At 36.7% G+C, this 15,655-nt stretch overlaps 1 protein-coding gene across 1 annotated transcript in view; it reads left to right on the top strand.

Annotated features, from left to right (window-relative positions):
* The window catches only part of LOC115215637 (delta(12) fatty acid desaturase DES8.11), a 32,612-nt gene extending 18,513 nt beyond the window's left edge, over positions 1-14,099 (top strand). Inside the window, exon 2 of the mRNA XM_029784886.2 lies at positions 11,777-14,099. Coding sequence (XP_029640746.1) covers positions 11,782-12,888 — 1,107 coding nt within the window. The 5' untranslated portion in view covers positions 11,777-11,781 and the 3' untranslated portion in view covers positions 12,889-14,099. The remainder of the gene's footprint in view (positions 1-11,776) is intronic.
* Positions 14,100-15,655: the final 1,556 nt, after the last annotated feature.

The following is a 15,655-nucleotide window of genomic DNA, read 5'->3' as shown; positions in this document are numbered from 1 at the left end:
TCTCTCTTTTACACACACACACACACCACACACACACACATATGCATGCACATACACACGTGTACACATATGTACAAATATGCACACACATACATATATGCTCCCATGTGCACACAAATACACACAAACACATACACATGCACACATACATACACTCTCACATGCACACAACCACACGCACACACACGCACATGTACAAAGTGTCTTGCTGGGCCTTAAATATATGAGAAAGTAAAAAGCAGAGAAAAGGGGTCAGAAACTACAAAATCAAGGATGATCAATGAGGGGTCAAATTGTTCTCGGATGAGAAGGATTGTGCCTCGCATGTTGGTCATACAAAGGAGAGGGTAGGGGGTGGGGTTTGGGTAAGGTGGTGGTGATGGTGTTGTGTTTGTAGTGTGTGCGTGCATGCATGTGTGTATTTGTTTGTGTATGTGTGCGTGTGTGAGTGCATGTGAGTGTGCTTGCATGTATTGGTGCATGTGTGTGTGTGCATGTGCATGTGTGCTTGCGCGTGTCTGTGTGTGTGTGTGAATGTGCGTGTATGTCTAAACTACACACACATGCATAACATTCGTAAATGAATTTCTATATTAAGCCCCACTGAGTCAATCACCACACCTTCAAACTCACTAAATATAAACAGCTGTGTATTTCACAGATCAGCACCACAGTGGTGCTTATCCCTTGAATTACAAGTACAATCCGTCCATGAGCTTTCCACACAATTTCTCTTTAACCAGTTTCACTCACATGGTTTGTGTCCATTGAAGGTTATAGTGGAACACAGTTTCCAAAGGTGCCACAAAGTGAGATTGAACCTGGTACCTCATGATAATGAAGTAAACTTCTTAAGCATCTGGTAATCATTACATCTGTTAACATAGCTGTACACACACACACACAACACACACACACACACACACACACCACACACACACACACACATACACACACACACACACACACATTCACAAATACTTGCACACATCGGACAGAATCAAGAGGGTCAACCGTTAGGCAGGTTTGTAGTTGGAAGAGTTGAAAATGGAGGGTTGTGGTTGAGGTCAAGCAAGTGAATAAGTTCTGGCAGCAACAATGACAGAACAACAGCAATGGGAGGACTGGGAAACAGGCCTTAAAGTGGTTCCCTTAAAGTGGAATTCTGAAAAGTATAGGTTTGCTAGAGAAATGGCAATACTGTTGCAAATATGAATAGAAGAAATACATGAGGATTATATTATGGGTTGGTTTTGTAGTTGAAAGGAAGGAGTGCTTAACCATTCCTTATTTTACTCAGAAAAAGGGTAAATTAAAATCTGAGAAAACTCTCCAGTTTCACAGAAGAGATGAAACAGGACTGCAGATGTGTCCAATCCATGTCAGCGCATAAAATAAACATTAAGATATTGTTATACTACTGATGATGATGATGGTGTTGATGATGTTGACAATGATGATGGTAGTGGTAGTGGTTTTGATGATGATGATGATGATGATGATGACGTTGCTGCTGCTGCTGCTGCTGATGATGATAATGGTAAGGGTTAGAGAGATAAAGAAAGAAGGCAGTAGAAGAGATATTGAATTCTGCACTATCAAAATTAAAAACTAATCAAGCTTGCCATTAATTTGACAGTCTCTGCTCACAAGATGTGTTTTTAATCATAATATTTTGTTTTTCAGTTGGTTTATCGATTCGTTTGGTCTTTACTCAGGTTTATTGATTAGTTCAGCCTTTACACATTTTATCGATTAGCTTGGTCTTTAGATAATACTGCACAGTCAGTTGGTTTGTCTGTCTTCTGTTTACTTTACATACAAACACTACACACTTCACAATCTGCATCAACCCATGCACTACATATTGATGTTGTCACTGTTATCCCCCTCCCCCCACCATCCTTCTATCATTGTCTCAACCATATTTACCTTAGAACCAGCTTTAACGCTATCTCTTGTGCTTATTTTTTCTGTCTGTCTGTCTCCCACAGCTGAGTCTCATGTAGACATGCGAAGATGCATCGAGACATATGGAAGCTGTGAAGTAGTTTTCGTCTTCAATTAACTTCCATTCACATTGACGGTGATTTATAAGATTACTAAATTGACACACAATACTTGACTGCTACTTAAGGAATAAACAGTGAGCAAGACTCCTGCAATGTTAGTCAATATATTTCAGTAAATACTTGATGGGGATAACCAGGCAGGGGTTGGTTAAACATAACAATGGCTATAATGACAGTCATGATGATGATAATGATGAAATTAGAATAACAAATAACCTCTCCACAATTGTATCTCTTAAGTTTACATTACTTTACAGGTGTCACTTTGTATTAGTATAGAACAACTGTACCCAAAATGTATCCCTGTAACACTAATGTACTGCAACAGGTAGCTAAACATGTTACGACATATAATAATAATAATAATAATGAAATTATTGTATACAGTGCTCAGGTGCACCACAACTTGTCAGAAAGGGCATATAAAGTACATGCAGTAATGTAGAAATGTCTGGAAAGCGAACAATGTATGAGTCAGATATATGCTTGTGTGTGTATGGAGGGGAGAAAATCAAGTGTAGTGTTGGCGAATCTCAGGAAGCATGGAAGTTTTGAAGGATGCAGTGCTCCGATATAGGTAAGTGTATAGTTGATATAGGTAAGTGTACCACAGAAATAATTATACATCAATTGTAGCTCAAAGCAATGGTGGGAAAATAAACAAACTTTAAGTTAGTTTCTATATGTTTGTGGCATTTTTTAACTTCTAAAGGGATATTGACTGCAGATTATGGAGAAAAATTCTCTCTTTATGGTAATAAGTGTAAAAAAAACAAAAAAACAGTTGTCAGTCCAGTGGCTCCCTCTAGTGGACCCCTAGAGGCATTTCTGAAATTTTATGCTGTCTTCAATAGGAATTGAACAGAGGGAATAGTTTTTACACCTATTAGCACAAAGTGAGAATTTTTCTCTCTATGTTAATCTGCAGTGAATTTGCCTTTTGAAGTTAAAATATCTCACAAATATATTTGAATAAACTTAAAGTTTGTTTTTAGAAATGATAGATTATAATTAGAATAATGGAAAGTCTGAATCAAAATTCTAGATCTTGTGTGATTATAAAATATGAAATATTACAGTAAATTTGTCAATCAAGCTAAAATTCGGAGCAAATGATTGGATGTCCTTCCGAATGCCAACTACTTTACAGGTCACCAAGTAACTTGCAAGACTCAACTGAGAAGGTGAGTTGTATTGAAAGGGTGTGGCTTTGTTCCTGGTGATAAGAAGTCAAAGTATGAACAGAGGAACAGAAATGGGTACCTTGCAGTAAAGGATGCACTAATTATAAGAGAGAGAGAGATGATGATGATGATGAAGAAGATGTTTGCAGGCATCTCCTCAAGCTAGAAGGAGGAGTATATAAGTGAGTCAAAGCGGCAAGCTGGCAGAAACGTTAGCACGCCGGGAGAAATTCTCGGTGGTATTTCGTCTGCTGTTACATTCTGAGTTCAATTTCCTCCAAGGTTGACTTTACCTTTCATCCTTTCACCGTCGATTAAATAAGAACCAGCTATGCACTGGGGTCTATGTAATCAACTTAATCCCTTTGTCTATCCTTGTTTGTACCTTCTATGTTTAGCCCCCTGTTGGCAAAAAAAAGTGAAGTAGTAGAGAGGAGTGAACAGAGTGAGTGGGAGATGGAAGAGAGGAGAGAGGAATGTAGTGAATCGTGAATGCAGGTGGTGGTGGAGGTGTTGGTAAGACGAGTTGTTGGGGAGAGATTTGCAGGGACAGAATGTGTGAAAGGGTACAGGCATAAATGGCATGCCTTTAGGACCTCAATTTTACTTACATGGACAAATCTGTGTGTATATTTCTGTATGTACATGTATATATATGAATGTATATGAAATATATATCTATCTTAATAACAGTTGATTATGATGACCGTTTACTCACTCGTGTGTATGTATGTCTGTGTGTGTGTGTATGTGTGAGTATAAATAGTCCACTATTTATAAACCTAAAATATATATATAATATGTATCTCTTACTCTTTACTCTTTTACTTGTTTCAGTCATTTTGACTGTGGCCATGCTGGAGCACTGCCTTTAATCGAGCAAATCAATCCCAGGACTTATTCTTTGTAAGCCTAGTACTTATTCTATCGGTCTCTTTCGCCGAACCGCTAAGTTACGGTTGTCAAGCGATGTTGGGGGGACAAACACAGACACGCAAACATACACACACACATATATATACACACACATATATAATATGTATATAATATATATATAATATGTATATATACATATAATATATTATATATATATATATATATATATATATATATATATATATATATATATATATATATATATGTAAAAGCACCCGTTATACTCTCATAGTGGTTGGTGTTAGGAATGACATCCAGCCATAGAAACCATACCAAATCAGACTGGAGTCTGTGCAGCCCCTCGGCTTGCCAGCCCTGGTCAAACTATCCGACCCATGCCAGCATGGACAATGTATGTTAAATGATGATGATGTTATATAGATCAATATGTACATGGTATGCTTCACTTTATGAATGAGATTTTATTCAAAAAGATTTCACAACATGTTAAGACACGTCAAGAAACCCAGACATACTTGCATATTTAGCAAATGTTTCTGTCCTACACCATCAGTATAGGGGCCAAAATTTATAAATTGGTGAAGATGAAGGAACTCACTCACATAAATATATCCTCCTCATCATCATTTAATATCCCCTTTTTCTATACTGGCATGAGCCAGTTATGTGTGTGTGTGTGTGTGTGTGAAGGCATGTTGCCCTTGTGGTCAGGGGTTTGCACTGATGATCACAACATTGTGCTTTTGATTTCGAGACTGGTCAGTGTATTGTGTTCTGGGATAAACCACTTCATCTCATGTTGCTCTGCCATCACTTTGAGATCTGACATGGGATGCACTGAGCAACTCCACAGGCAATGTCCAGGCAGTGAATGGACAGGAGAAGAGATATTTAATCACTGGAAACAAACCATCTCTGCAGGTTGCTCAGCAATAAATTGCATGTCATTTACAATAGGACACACACACACACGCACACGCATGCACACGCACACACAAACACACACAAACGCACACACATGCGCACACACACACATGCACACACACACAAACACACGCACATACACACTAACACATGCACACATACACACTAACACACGCACATATACACACTAACACACATATACACAAACACACTCACACACATACACATTAACACATACATACACACTAACACACACACACTAACACACATATACACACACACAGTGGTTAGAGCGTTGGGTTCACAATCATGGTGGTAGTGAGTTCAACTCCCGGACCAGGCTGTGTGTTATGTTCTTGAGCAAGATACTTTATGTCATGTTGCTCCAGTTCACTCAGCTGTAGAAATGAGTTGCAACATCACTGGTGCCAAGCTGTATCGGCCCCTTTGTCTTTCCCTTGGCATGGAGAGGAGAGGCTGGTATGCATGGGCGACTGCTGGTCTTCCATAAAACAACCTTGCCCAGACTTGTGCCTAGGAGGGCAACTTTCTAGGTGCAATCCCAGGGTCAGTCATGACCAAAGAGGGTCTTTACCCCTTTATGCTTTACCCTTATATACTTAGCTGGCAAAGAATTTGCTAATTTGACAGTTAACCTGACAGCCCACCTTCATACTTCATTTCCACTATTTTTATATAAAGCAACTGTATAATAGTTCTTCTACAGCAAAGAAAAACCTGTTCTGAGACCCTTTCTTCCTTACTTTAACCTTTAATCACCTGACAAAATTGCTCCTCCTTCCTAGTGTAGTCTCCCCACCTCACCCACCCAGTCAGTCCTACATGGTCATCTCACTTCTACCGGTGCCATAGAAAAAGGGCCCAGTTATATATGATGGTTGGTGTAAGAAGGGCACCCACTTGTAAAAACCATTCTAAATAAGACATTGGAGCATGAAGCAGAACTTGGACCTGCCAGATCGTATCAAAATGTCAATCCCATGTCAGCATGAAAGAGTTAGAAAAGGATGATGATGATGGTGATGGTGATGGTGGTAGTGATGAGGATGAGGATGAAGAAGAAGAAGAAGAAGAAGAAGAAGAAGAAGAAGAAGAAGAAGAAGAAGAAGAAGAATTTTCCAAAGAGACTCATTATTTCTTCGATTCTTCTCTTTGACTTCATGAACTCATTTGCTGAATGAAATCATCAATGGTTATAAATGCTGCAAATTATAAAATATCTCCTTAACATGGATGTCTTAAGAATGTTTTATAAGGGACAGTTAGAGAGCTTACAAGAAATCTGTGTATGAAATCAGCCAGAATATAAAACTGAATATGTGGTTAGTAAAATATGTTGAAGCTACTATTAAGAAGTCATTAACTAAAACTGAGAACATTAAATTAGACACAGGCACTAAAATCAGAGAATTAGACCAGAATACAGTTAGGAATAGATAAAACTGTAAAATAAAACAGACAGAAATGAAGGAGAAAAATTAGAAAAATGTTGTATAGAAGAGTTAGGCTAATATTAAAAACTAAACTCAATACTAGAAATAAGATAATGGGTATAAACACACAAACCTTCCCAGTTATAAACTACAGCATCACCATAATGAACTGAAAAATTGGGGTTGAAAAACCCACAAAATACAGTGTGGAACATTCTGGCTATTGTTATACCAAATGCTTACATAGAATTTGTTATAGGCCACAAAATAATATAGTAGAAGTTAAAGAAATATTCTAGAGTAAAAGATGTCTGAAGTTGGTTATAGAACTGAGGAAATTTTGGGAGGCCAGTTGAATTATCTCTGCTGTCATAGAAACATAAGAAACAGCAATACAAATATTCAAAATATATTGAAACCAAGAGTCAAATTGTGGAGATGCAGAAAACAGACATTTGCTATTATTGCAAAGGATTCTTCTCAAAATGCCAAAAGTTGAAAAAATTTATTTCTAAATCTCCAAATATGATTCCATCATCATCATCATCATCATTGTTTGACCGTGGTCGTGACAATGGAATTTACTATGTTACGCCAGACTTCACGGTCCATCATAGCATTACGGAGGTCCTGTTGCTGGATGCCTGTATCCCTGGAGATTACATCAGGGTAGGAGAGTGTGTGCCCTCTGGTATTGCGAGTAGATGGCTTCCAGAGAAGAGTAGAAATTACTTCTTTTTCAGCTCTACAACAATGTCCAGCAAACTGGACTCTCCTACCTTTCACAAGAGATGACACAGGTGGTAATTTCCCATATATTTGCATTTTGGTTGGATGGCGCTTCCACGAGAGATTTTGAGCTCTCATAAGGAGGCGAGTGTAGGTTCCATCCAACTGCCTCTCAAGCTTCTTTGATAACGTCCAGGTTTCTGAGCCATATAGTAGAATTGGTTCGACTGTGGCTTTGAATATTTCAAGTTTGAAGTCTCTACTTAGATTTGATGACCAGATCTTATGCATGTCATGATTCCACTAACACAATCAAAATGAAATCTCGCTATAATAATGACATGTAAGTTTTAGGCAACATGTCACACCCATGAAAATATGGAAATAATTGGATTAACTTGATCCCATTTGATTTGTGTACATATTTGATTGGCCCAAGGTGAAATTTACCATAGTGAAAATTGAACTCAAACAAACAGGAATGTTACAAAATACAGTTGCAAAGTATTTTGTTTATTGTTTTGCTCTAAACTTTCTCATAATTCTTCATCATCATCATCTTCACTATCATCATCACCATCATCCTCATCATCATCTATTTTGCACTATTTGCATGGGTTAGATGAAAATTCTTTGTGGCAAATTTTTAGGGCCAGATGCTATCGCATAATGTGAAGAGAGCAAGACACACATACACATACCTCCTCTACAGCAGGATTCCTGTTTCTGTCCCCCTATCATAGGGTAACCTCTCATCATCTGGCTCAATACCATTTCCCTTCTCATTCTTATTTGGTGACCTTGCTTTCCTTAGTGTGATGTAAGAAATAGCCAGTGTGCTCTATGTAAGGTGGTTGACATTGGGAAGGGTATCCAGGTGTAGAAAACATGCCAAAACAGACAGTAGAGTTTGGTACAGTCTTTAGGGTTGCCAGTTGCTATCAAGCCATCCAACTCATACTAGTGTGGAAGAGGAATGTTAAATGATGATGATTATAATAATATACATATGTATACATATTTTCCATTCGATCATAGATCTACCTAACTCATTCTTATTTTACTCTCATCCTTCCCCCATTCTTGACAAACTGGAATGCACTAATATCCTCTATTGTAGACTTTCCTGTACTTTTACACCTCTCTGATGAGGAAATACTCAGCCTATGGAATCTTTACTCAATATGATGAGCCACATGTTTGACTATTCTAGAAACACCTGTCGGAGGCTCTGTACATATATAATATACGCACACACACACACACACACACTTACTCACACATGCACAGAAACACACACCTACACACACACATGCACAGAAACACGCACCTACACACATGAAGAGATTCTTTCAGTTTTTGTCTGCTACCAAATCCACTCATGAAGAATTGATCAACCTGAGGCTATAGTAGAAAACACTTGCTTAAGGCACTACACAGTAGGACTGAACCTGAAGCTATGTAGTTGGGAAGCAAGGTTCTTACCACACAGCCATGCCTGCATCTCTTGTAGCAATGATAATAATGAAGAATTATGCTTATAACTTGTTAGTTATAAGCCTTTGATATTTATTAATTATAATTAAGTTCATGATGATTATGATTTTGAATTAAAATTCTTGATAATTCTGGTTATAATGAAAGCTTTTAATAATTCTAGCAATAATTAAAGCCATTGATAATTCTAGGTTAGGACTGAAAAATCAGTTTGATATCTTCCAGGATACTTCAAACAATACAATATGCAAAGAGTTGTCCATGTAATATAGGAGTAGCAAGTCACAAGGATGGAAATGGTACTTGGTGCCTATGATTCAGACTGGATGTACACTAAAAATAAATTAGAGTCAATGAGAATCTCACTAATGAACTGGGATGGTGATGGTGGTGGTGGGATAGTAACAATATCAATAAAGCACTAATAAATAATGATAATGATAAATGGAAAGAAATGGAACTGTAGGGCCAATTCATGCAACAAGCTGAAAATGCTGGAAGTGAATCATGCTGGCTTTGATTGACAAATGGGAACTTGAAACAAGAAACAGAAGCATTAATTATAGCCAGTCAGGAACAAGCCCTTAAAACAAATCTAATCAAGGTGAAGATCATCAAAACTCGGTCAGACAGCAAATGTAAAATCTGCAGCATAGCAGATGGGAGTATCAGTCACATTTTGAGTGAGTGCAGTAAGTTAGCACAAAAGGAGTATAAGCAGAGACATGACTGTGTAGGCAGAAGAGTACCTTGGGATGTTAGATGAGCATGTGACTTCAAAACAACAGAAAAATGGTATGAACACGAATCAAAAGCTGTGATAGAAATTAAGAAGTGCAAGACCTTGTGGTACTTTGCCATAAAGATTGACTATACCATTGAGGTAAGGAGACCTGAAATGATCATAAAGAACAAGATAAACAAATAGGGCAAAATCATTTGCAATTCTCTATAACTAGATACTGAAAAAAAAACCCTGAGAAATGTCATGCTCTAGCCAGAGAGGTGAGGAGACTGTAGAAGACCAAGACAACAGTTATTCCTGTAGTAATTGGTGCTCTTGGCACAACACCCAAAAATGCTGCCTAAAAGACTGAAAATATTTGTTGACCTGGCAGAAAAAGTAACATATTATATTCTGCAAGAATCTAAAGAAAGATTCTTGAGATTTGAGGAGAATTGTTGACTTCAAGATAAAATGCCTGCTAAATTTGTAGCGGTGATTACATTGGTCCCAGTGCTCAACTGGTACTTATTTTATTGACCCTGGCAGGATTTGAACATAAGGTAAAGTTGGATGAAATGCAGCTAAGCACTTTGTCTGGCTCAATAATGGTTCTGCCAGTTTGTCACCTTTACAACAACAACAAAAACAACAACAACAAAAACAACAACAACAACAACAACAACAACAACAACAACAACCCTTTCTATAATATAAGTCTGAATTTTATGGGGAGTAGGTAAGTTGATAACGTCAGCCCCTGTACTCAAATGGTACTTAAATTATTGACCCCTAAAAAGATGAAAGACAAAGTGAATCACGGCAGAATTTGAACTTAGAACACAAAGAACCAGAAGAAGTGTTGTTAAGCTTTTTGTCTGATGCGTTGTTGATTCTACCAGCTCACTAACTTATAAAAGTATTGATGATGAGGAGGATGACGACGGTGTGCAGCAACAACGAAACTATAAAAAAAAAAAGTAATTTTACATCTGACGGACCAAGGGGAACAACTGTGTCTGGAAGAGCAGAAACAGTAACAATGTAGGAGATAGTGAGGAAATGATGGTATAAGAAGGTGTGTGAGTGGTGGTATGAGTAGCAGTGATGTGTATGTATGTGTGTAGGGGTTGTCACATAAATGGTGACGATGTATAATGATTTTTGCATCTGTTTAGTATGATGACAGACATTGAACTCATTAAACGACTCAATAGTGGGATCTTTTCACTTTGGCCGGCAGATTTTTAAAATAATTTCTTTGTAACTAAACACTTTTAAACTTCGTATTATTGTAGTGTGTTACATAACACATCTTTTTCTCTTGGCTTTCTAGAGAAAATTCTGTAGTTTGTAAGCTATTTATGGCTTTTACATTGCCCTATTTATTGTTAAATTTCTTGCATTTCGGCAATTTCAACCGATCAATGACGTCTATTGAGGTGAATACAATTTCTGCGGAGTTCTGATGCAGTTTCACACCTCTCCTTGAAAAATGCATTAAAAAAAAATCTTTTCGGATTCCTACGTTTAAGATGTCGGAGATAATGAATATACAACCCCCCCCCACTCCCCACCACAAATTTTGTACCTTTTCGAAATTTTTTTCCTTGCTTTAGATGACGGAAATTCCGAATATGCAAGAAACCATGTTTTCAAAATTTTAAATTCAATAAGCATATAGATAAGTGAATATAAAGAGATAGATATGTCTTCCTGTGACTAAAAACAACAGTAACACCGTCTTCTCTAGGACCACTACATTTAGTTGACAAATATATTTTATGAATAAATAGACAGGGATAAATAGATAGACAGATAAACAAATGGATGAAAAAGTTCAAAATTGAAAATCGGGGGAGGGGTGAAATTTTGAGCCCCTTATTAAACTTTCTAACATTAATTGTTAAACATTAATGTTTGTTTCTCATAAAATGGTGTATATTTAATTTACATTAAATTATTGTTAACACAAGTAAAACGCAAATTCTCTTCACTTTAATGTTTTTGTTTGGATTTAATTTCGATTTGCATATGTTCGTCAATTTGCTACAATCTCTTTAAAGTAAACAAAATCAAAAATTTAAATTGGGGTGGGGGGTGGGGGGGTAGAATTAAAAAAAATTTGTTTTTTGCATATTCGTAATCTCCGACATCTAAAGCATAGGAATCTGAACAAAATGTTTTCAAAAAACTGCATTTTTCAAGGAGAGGTGCAAAACTGCATAAACCCCTACAATATTATATCACTTGATGTTTATTCAGTTTTGTCCTTTTTTTAAAATTTTTTGACAGACACCATGGTTTTGGAAGAAGACTGTGATGGAGCCACTTCAATGCAAACATCTGGCACTTCGGAACAGGAGGTTGAAGAACTTTTTAAAGTTGGTGTGCCGCAGAACTTGCCAACCATCACTCAAATCAAACAAGTTATACCAGCTCGATGTTTCAATCCTAAAGTTTCTACATCAATGTATTATGTTGTTCGTGATGTCATTAGTATGACAGTCCTGTACGTAATTAGTGAGTGGGCCATGAATAACTTACCTGTGTCGGCAGGAATTGTACATATACCCCTTTATTGGTTCTTACAAGGGACCATGTTCACTGCTATTTTTGTTCTGGGACACGACTGTGGACATGGTTCTTTCTCCCATCATCCCTTATTAAACGATACAATGGGAACCCTGTTACATTCTTTTCTGTTATGTCCTTACTATACTTGGAAACTGTCCCACAAAAACCATCATAAAAACACTGGAAATATTGATAAAGATGAAGTCTATTATCCCATCAGGAAAAAATTTCGAAAAACATCAACTCAGCTTTTACCTGGATTTGGTCTTGGTTTAGGATGGTTTGGCTACTTGGTGCGTGGTTATAAGCCACGACAAGTCAATCATTTTAATCTATTCCATTTTCTATTTCAGAACCATATCCTGGGATGTACTTTATCTTTTATAGGAGACTTCATAATGGCTTATATTTTGTATATGTTTTACCACCAGAAAGGGTTTCTAATGCTTGTTCACCATTATATCATCCCTCTTTTTGTGTTTTCCACGTACATGGTGGTGTTTACTTTCTTACACCACCATGATGTCAACATCCCTTGGTATTCAGATGATCAATGGAACTATGTTTCAGGGCAATTATCCTCAATTGATAGGGATTATGGTTGGGTGCATGGATTAACCCATGACATCGGCACACACCAGATCCACCATCTATTTAGTATAGTACCCCACTATCATCTTCCAGAAGCCACTAGCCATTTCCGAAAAGCTTTCCCACATTTGGTGCACTATTATACTGATCCAATTCTTCCAACATTTTGGAGCATGTTCAAGAAATATGCAGCTCAGTCATTGATTAGTGACTCTACCCAGATACATGTTTACAAATGATTGTTTTAATAGTGTCAAATTTTCAAACCTTTTTTTTTTTCACCACTAAAATTTCTTGCCCAGCACTGGACACTTTCAGGTTATATGGTTGCTAAAGACATATTTTTCTATATTTTTAATCAGTTCCCCACTGAGCAATAAATACCATATCACTAATTAACTAATTAATTTCTTTTCTCTTTAACCTGATTTGTTCCTCTGCACCTTTTTAACAACAGAATAATTCCATATTTTTCTACCTCTCATTAAGAAAGCACAATGACTATTATTCACTGGTAAAGCACGAAAATGTTTTGTCTACCAATAAATTATGGTTCTAGATATTAGTATGGAGAAGTTGAGGGTGGTGATAACTATGGAAGGTCGGAATTCAGATAACATTCAGATTGATTTACTGTAGGTGGTGGCTGGGGTACAGATGGAAACATAAGATGAAATTTAGAAACAGTTGACAAATAAACTGCTTCAGAAGTGAACTGCAACAAGCTTTGGGATAATGTCCTCTTAGTAGAATGACTCAGTGATTTTGGAAACCTGAGTTTTGCAGAGTTGAGATCTAGAACTGAAATTATTCTGTAAGGGCATGGGAATGAATGTTACCCTTGCTGCTGCAGAAACTTATTAAAACAACTGTTCAAGATACATAGAGACATTGAAATCGAGACCAAAATAGTGGAGTTGTGGACAATTGCCATCCGTTATATTGTAAATATAATTTGCAAAACACTTAAAATATAATAATTTAAAATTTTGGCAGAATGCCAGTTTTATGGGAAGTAAGTCATTACATTGATCCCAGTATGTCACAGGTATTCTATTTTACCAACCCCTAAATGGATGAAAGACAAAGCTGACCTCAGTGTGATTTGAACTCAGGATGTAAGAAGATGATAGAAATGTCACGAAGCAGTTTTGCCAACTCTCTACTGATTCTGCCAGCCCTTTGCTCTTTGTTTTTGACTTAGGCCCAATGCCGTTAATTTTGAGGGAAGGGGCTTGTCTGTTCCATCAACCCAGTTCTTGTTCTTCATTTTATCAACCTCAAAACGATGAAAGCAAAGTCGACCCCTCAGCTTCATTTCAATGGAGAATGTCAAGGTAATATTTTACTGATGCTCTAACAACTTTACTACTACTACTACTACTACTACTACTACTACTACTACTACTAACGAAGGGTTTATGTGCAGTGAACAGTCACACAATAACAAAATATGATGAAAACAACAAAAAGAAATTTGTGGAAAATTTGTTTTTTTAGAAACTAATTTTGCTTGAAGGATTAATGATCTTAATTAGTAAATGAGGAACTGTAATCGGTGTAATAAAGTGAGCAATTTTGGGAGTCCTTGAAATTATCTGTTTATCACACACACACACACACGGAAATTAATCGTGAGTGATTGCTTATAAGATATGTAAACAATTTTTCATGTAAATCACAATACACAGATATTGTTTTGAGCTGATTTGGGGTGCTAAATGGCCTCGTTTGAAAATATAAAGACACGGATCGTGTCGTACAGCCAGCTGGAGACGATGTCTTCTGGGGCTAAATTACAGTAACATTCGCCCTAAACCAGGACTGCCATGTTACGTTGGCAAACAATCTTTACTCTATGGTTTGTTTTGCTTTGTTTTCTACAAATACTTTGCCGAACACTTGAACAGGAAAGCACATGGAGTTTTTGATATCGGACATGCTTCAAGGCGGGGAGCTGGCAGAAATGTTAGCACGCCGGACGAAATATTTAGAGTGGTTGGAGGCAAGTAGCAGTAATAGTAAGAAATTTTCTACAAATCTCATGGACGTGGTAAAAATCAGCACAGTAACTAGGAATCGTAGTTTACGAAAGTTATCTCCCTTACACTTTTAGCAGCTAAGGTACTGTAAAAAAATAGCACAGCATGACATTAAGTATATATATATATATATATATATATATATATATATACTTTATTTAAAGCAGCAGTAAATTCTGATGCACGGCAACGAGAAACTCAGAGTAACAGATTTTGTTGAATTTTCTGCTGCTTTAAATAAAGCATATTACTCTACCACTAGTATTTGAGTACTCTTTTTTCCACCTTGTTTCACATTTATGTATTTACTCCGGTATATATATATATATATATATATATATATATATATATATCTATATATAAACGGCAGTTTTTCTGTGTGTGTTTCTGTGTGTCTGTTAGGTTGTACCCTCACCCTGACCACGGCTTTCAACCGATTCTGATGAAACTTGACACACACATAGCCCAATGTCATAATTCAAAACTAACGCAGCGAAAATTTTGAAAAGTTCCCCCAGTTCTGAAAAAAATTGATAAATTCGACATGGGGTCGAGAATCAGAAACACAAACCACAGACTGTCTAGGGGACGCAACTCGACCTTTTTAACTAAAAAAAATTTACCATCAATACTGCTAGTATATATATATATATGTACAACCTCGGTTTTCGAACAACTCTGATCACGACTAAATCGTACTTTATTTCCTGTTTTGCTCATATTCATTTGACACAAAAGTACCTCAGTGTACGAACGCCTCTAATCATGAATAAATCGTGCTTTATAAATATCTATATCTATCGATCTATCTCTCTCTCTCTCTCTCTCTCTCTCTCTCTATATATATATATATATATATATATATATATATATATATATATATATAAAGCACGATTTATTTGCGATCAGAGTTGTTTGGAAAAAACGATGTACTATATATATATATATATATATATATATATAT

This window comes from Octopus sinensis, linkage group LG9 (genome assembly GCF_006345805.1).
Source record: "Octopus sinensis linkage group LG9, ASM634580v1, whole genome shotgun sequence".
Taxonomy (NCBI): Eukaryota; Metazoa; Mollusca; class Cephalopoda; order Octopoda; family Octopodidae; genus Octopus; species Octopus sinensis.
The sequence above is the reverse complement of the archived record's forward strand: the minus strand, read 5'-3'. Positions and strand labels throughout refer to the sequence as shown.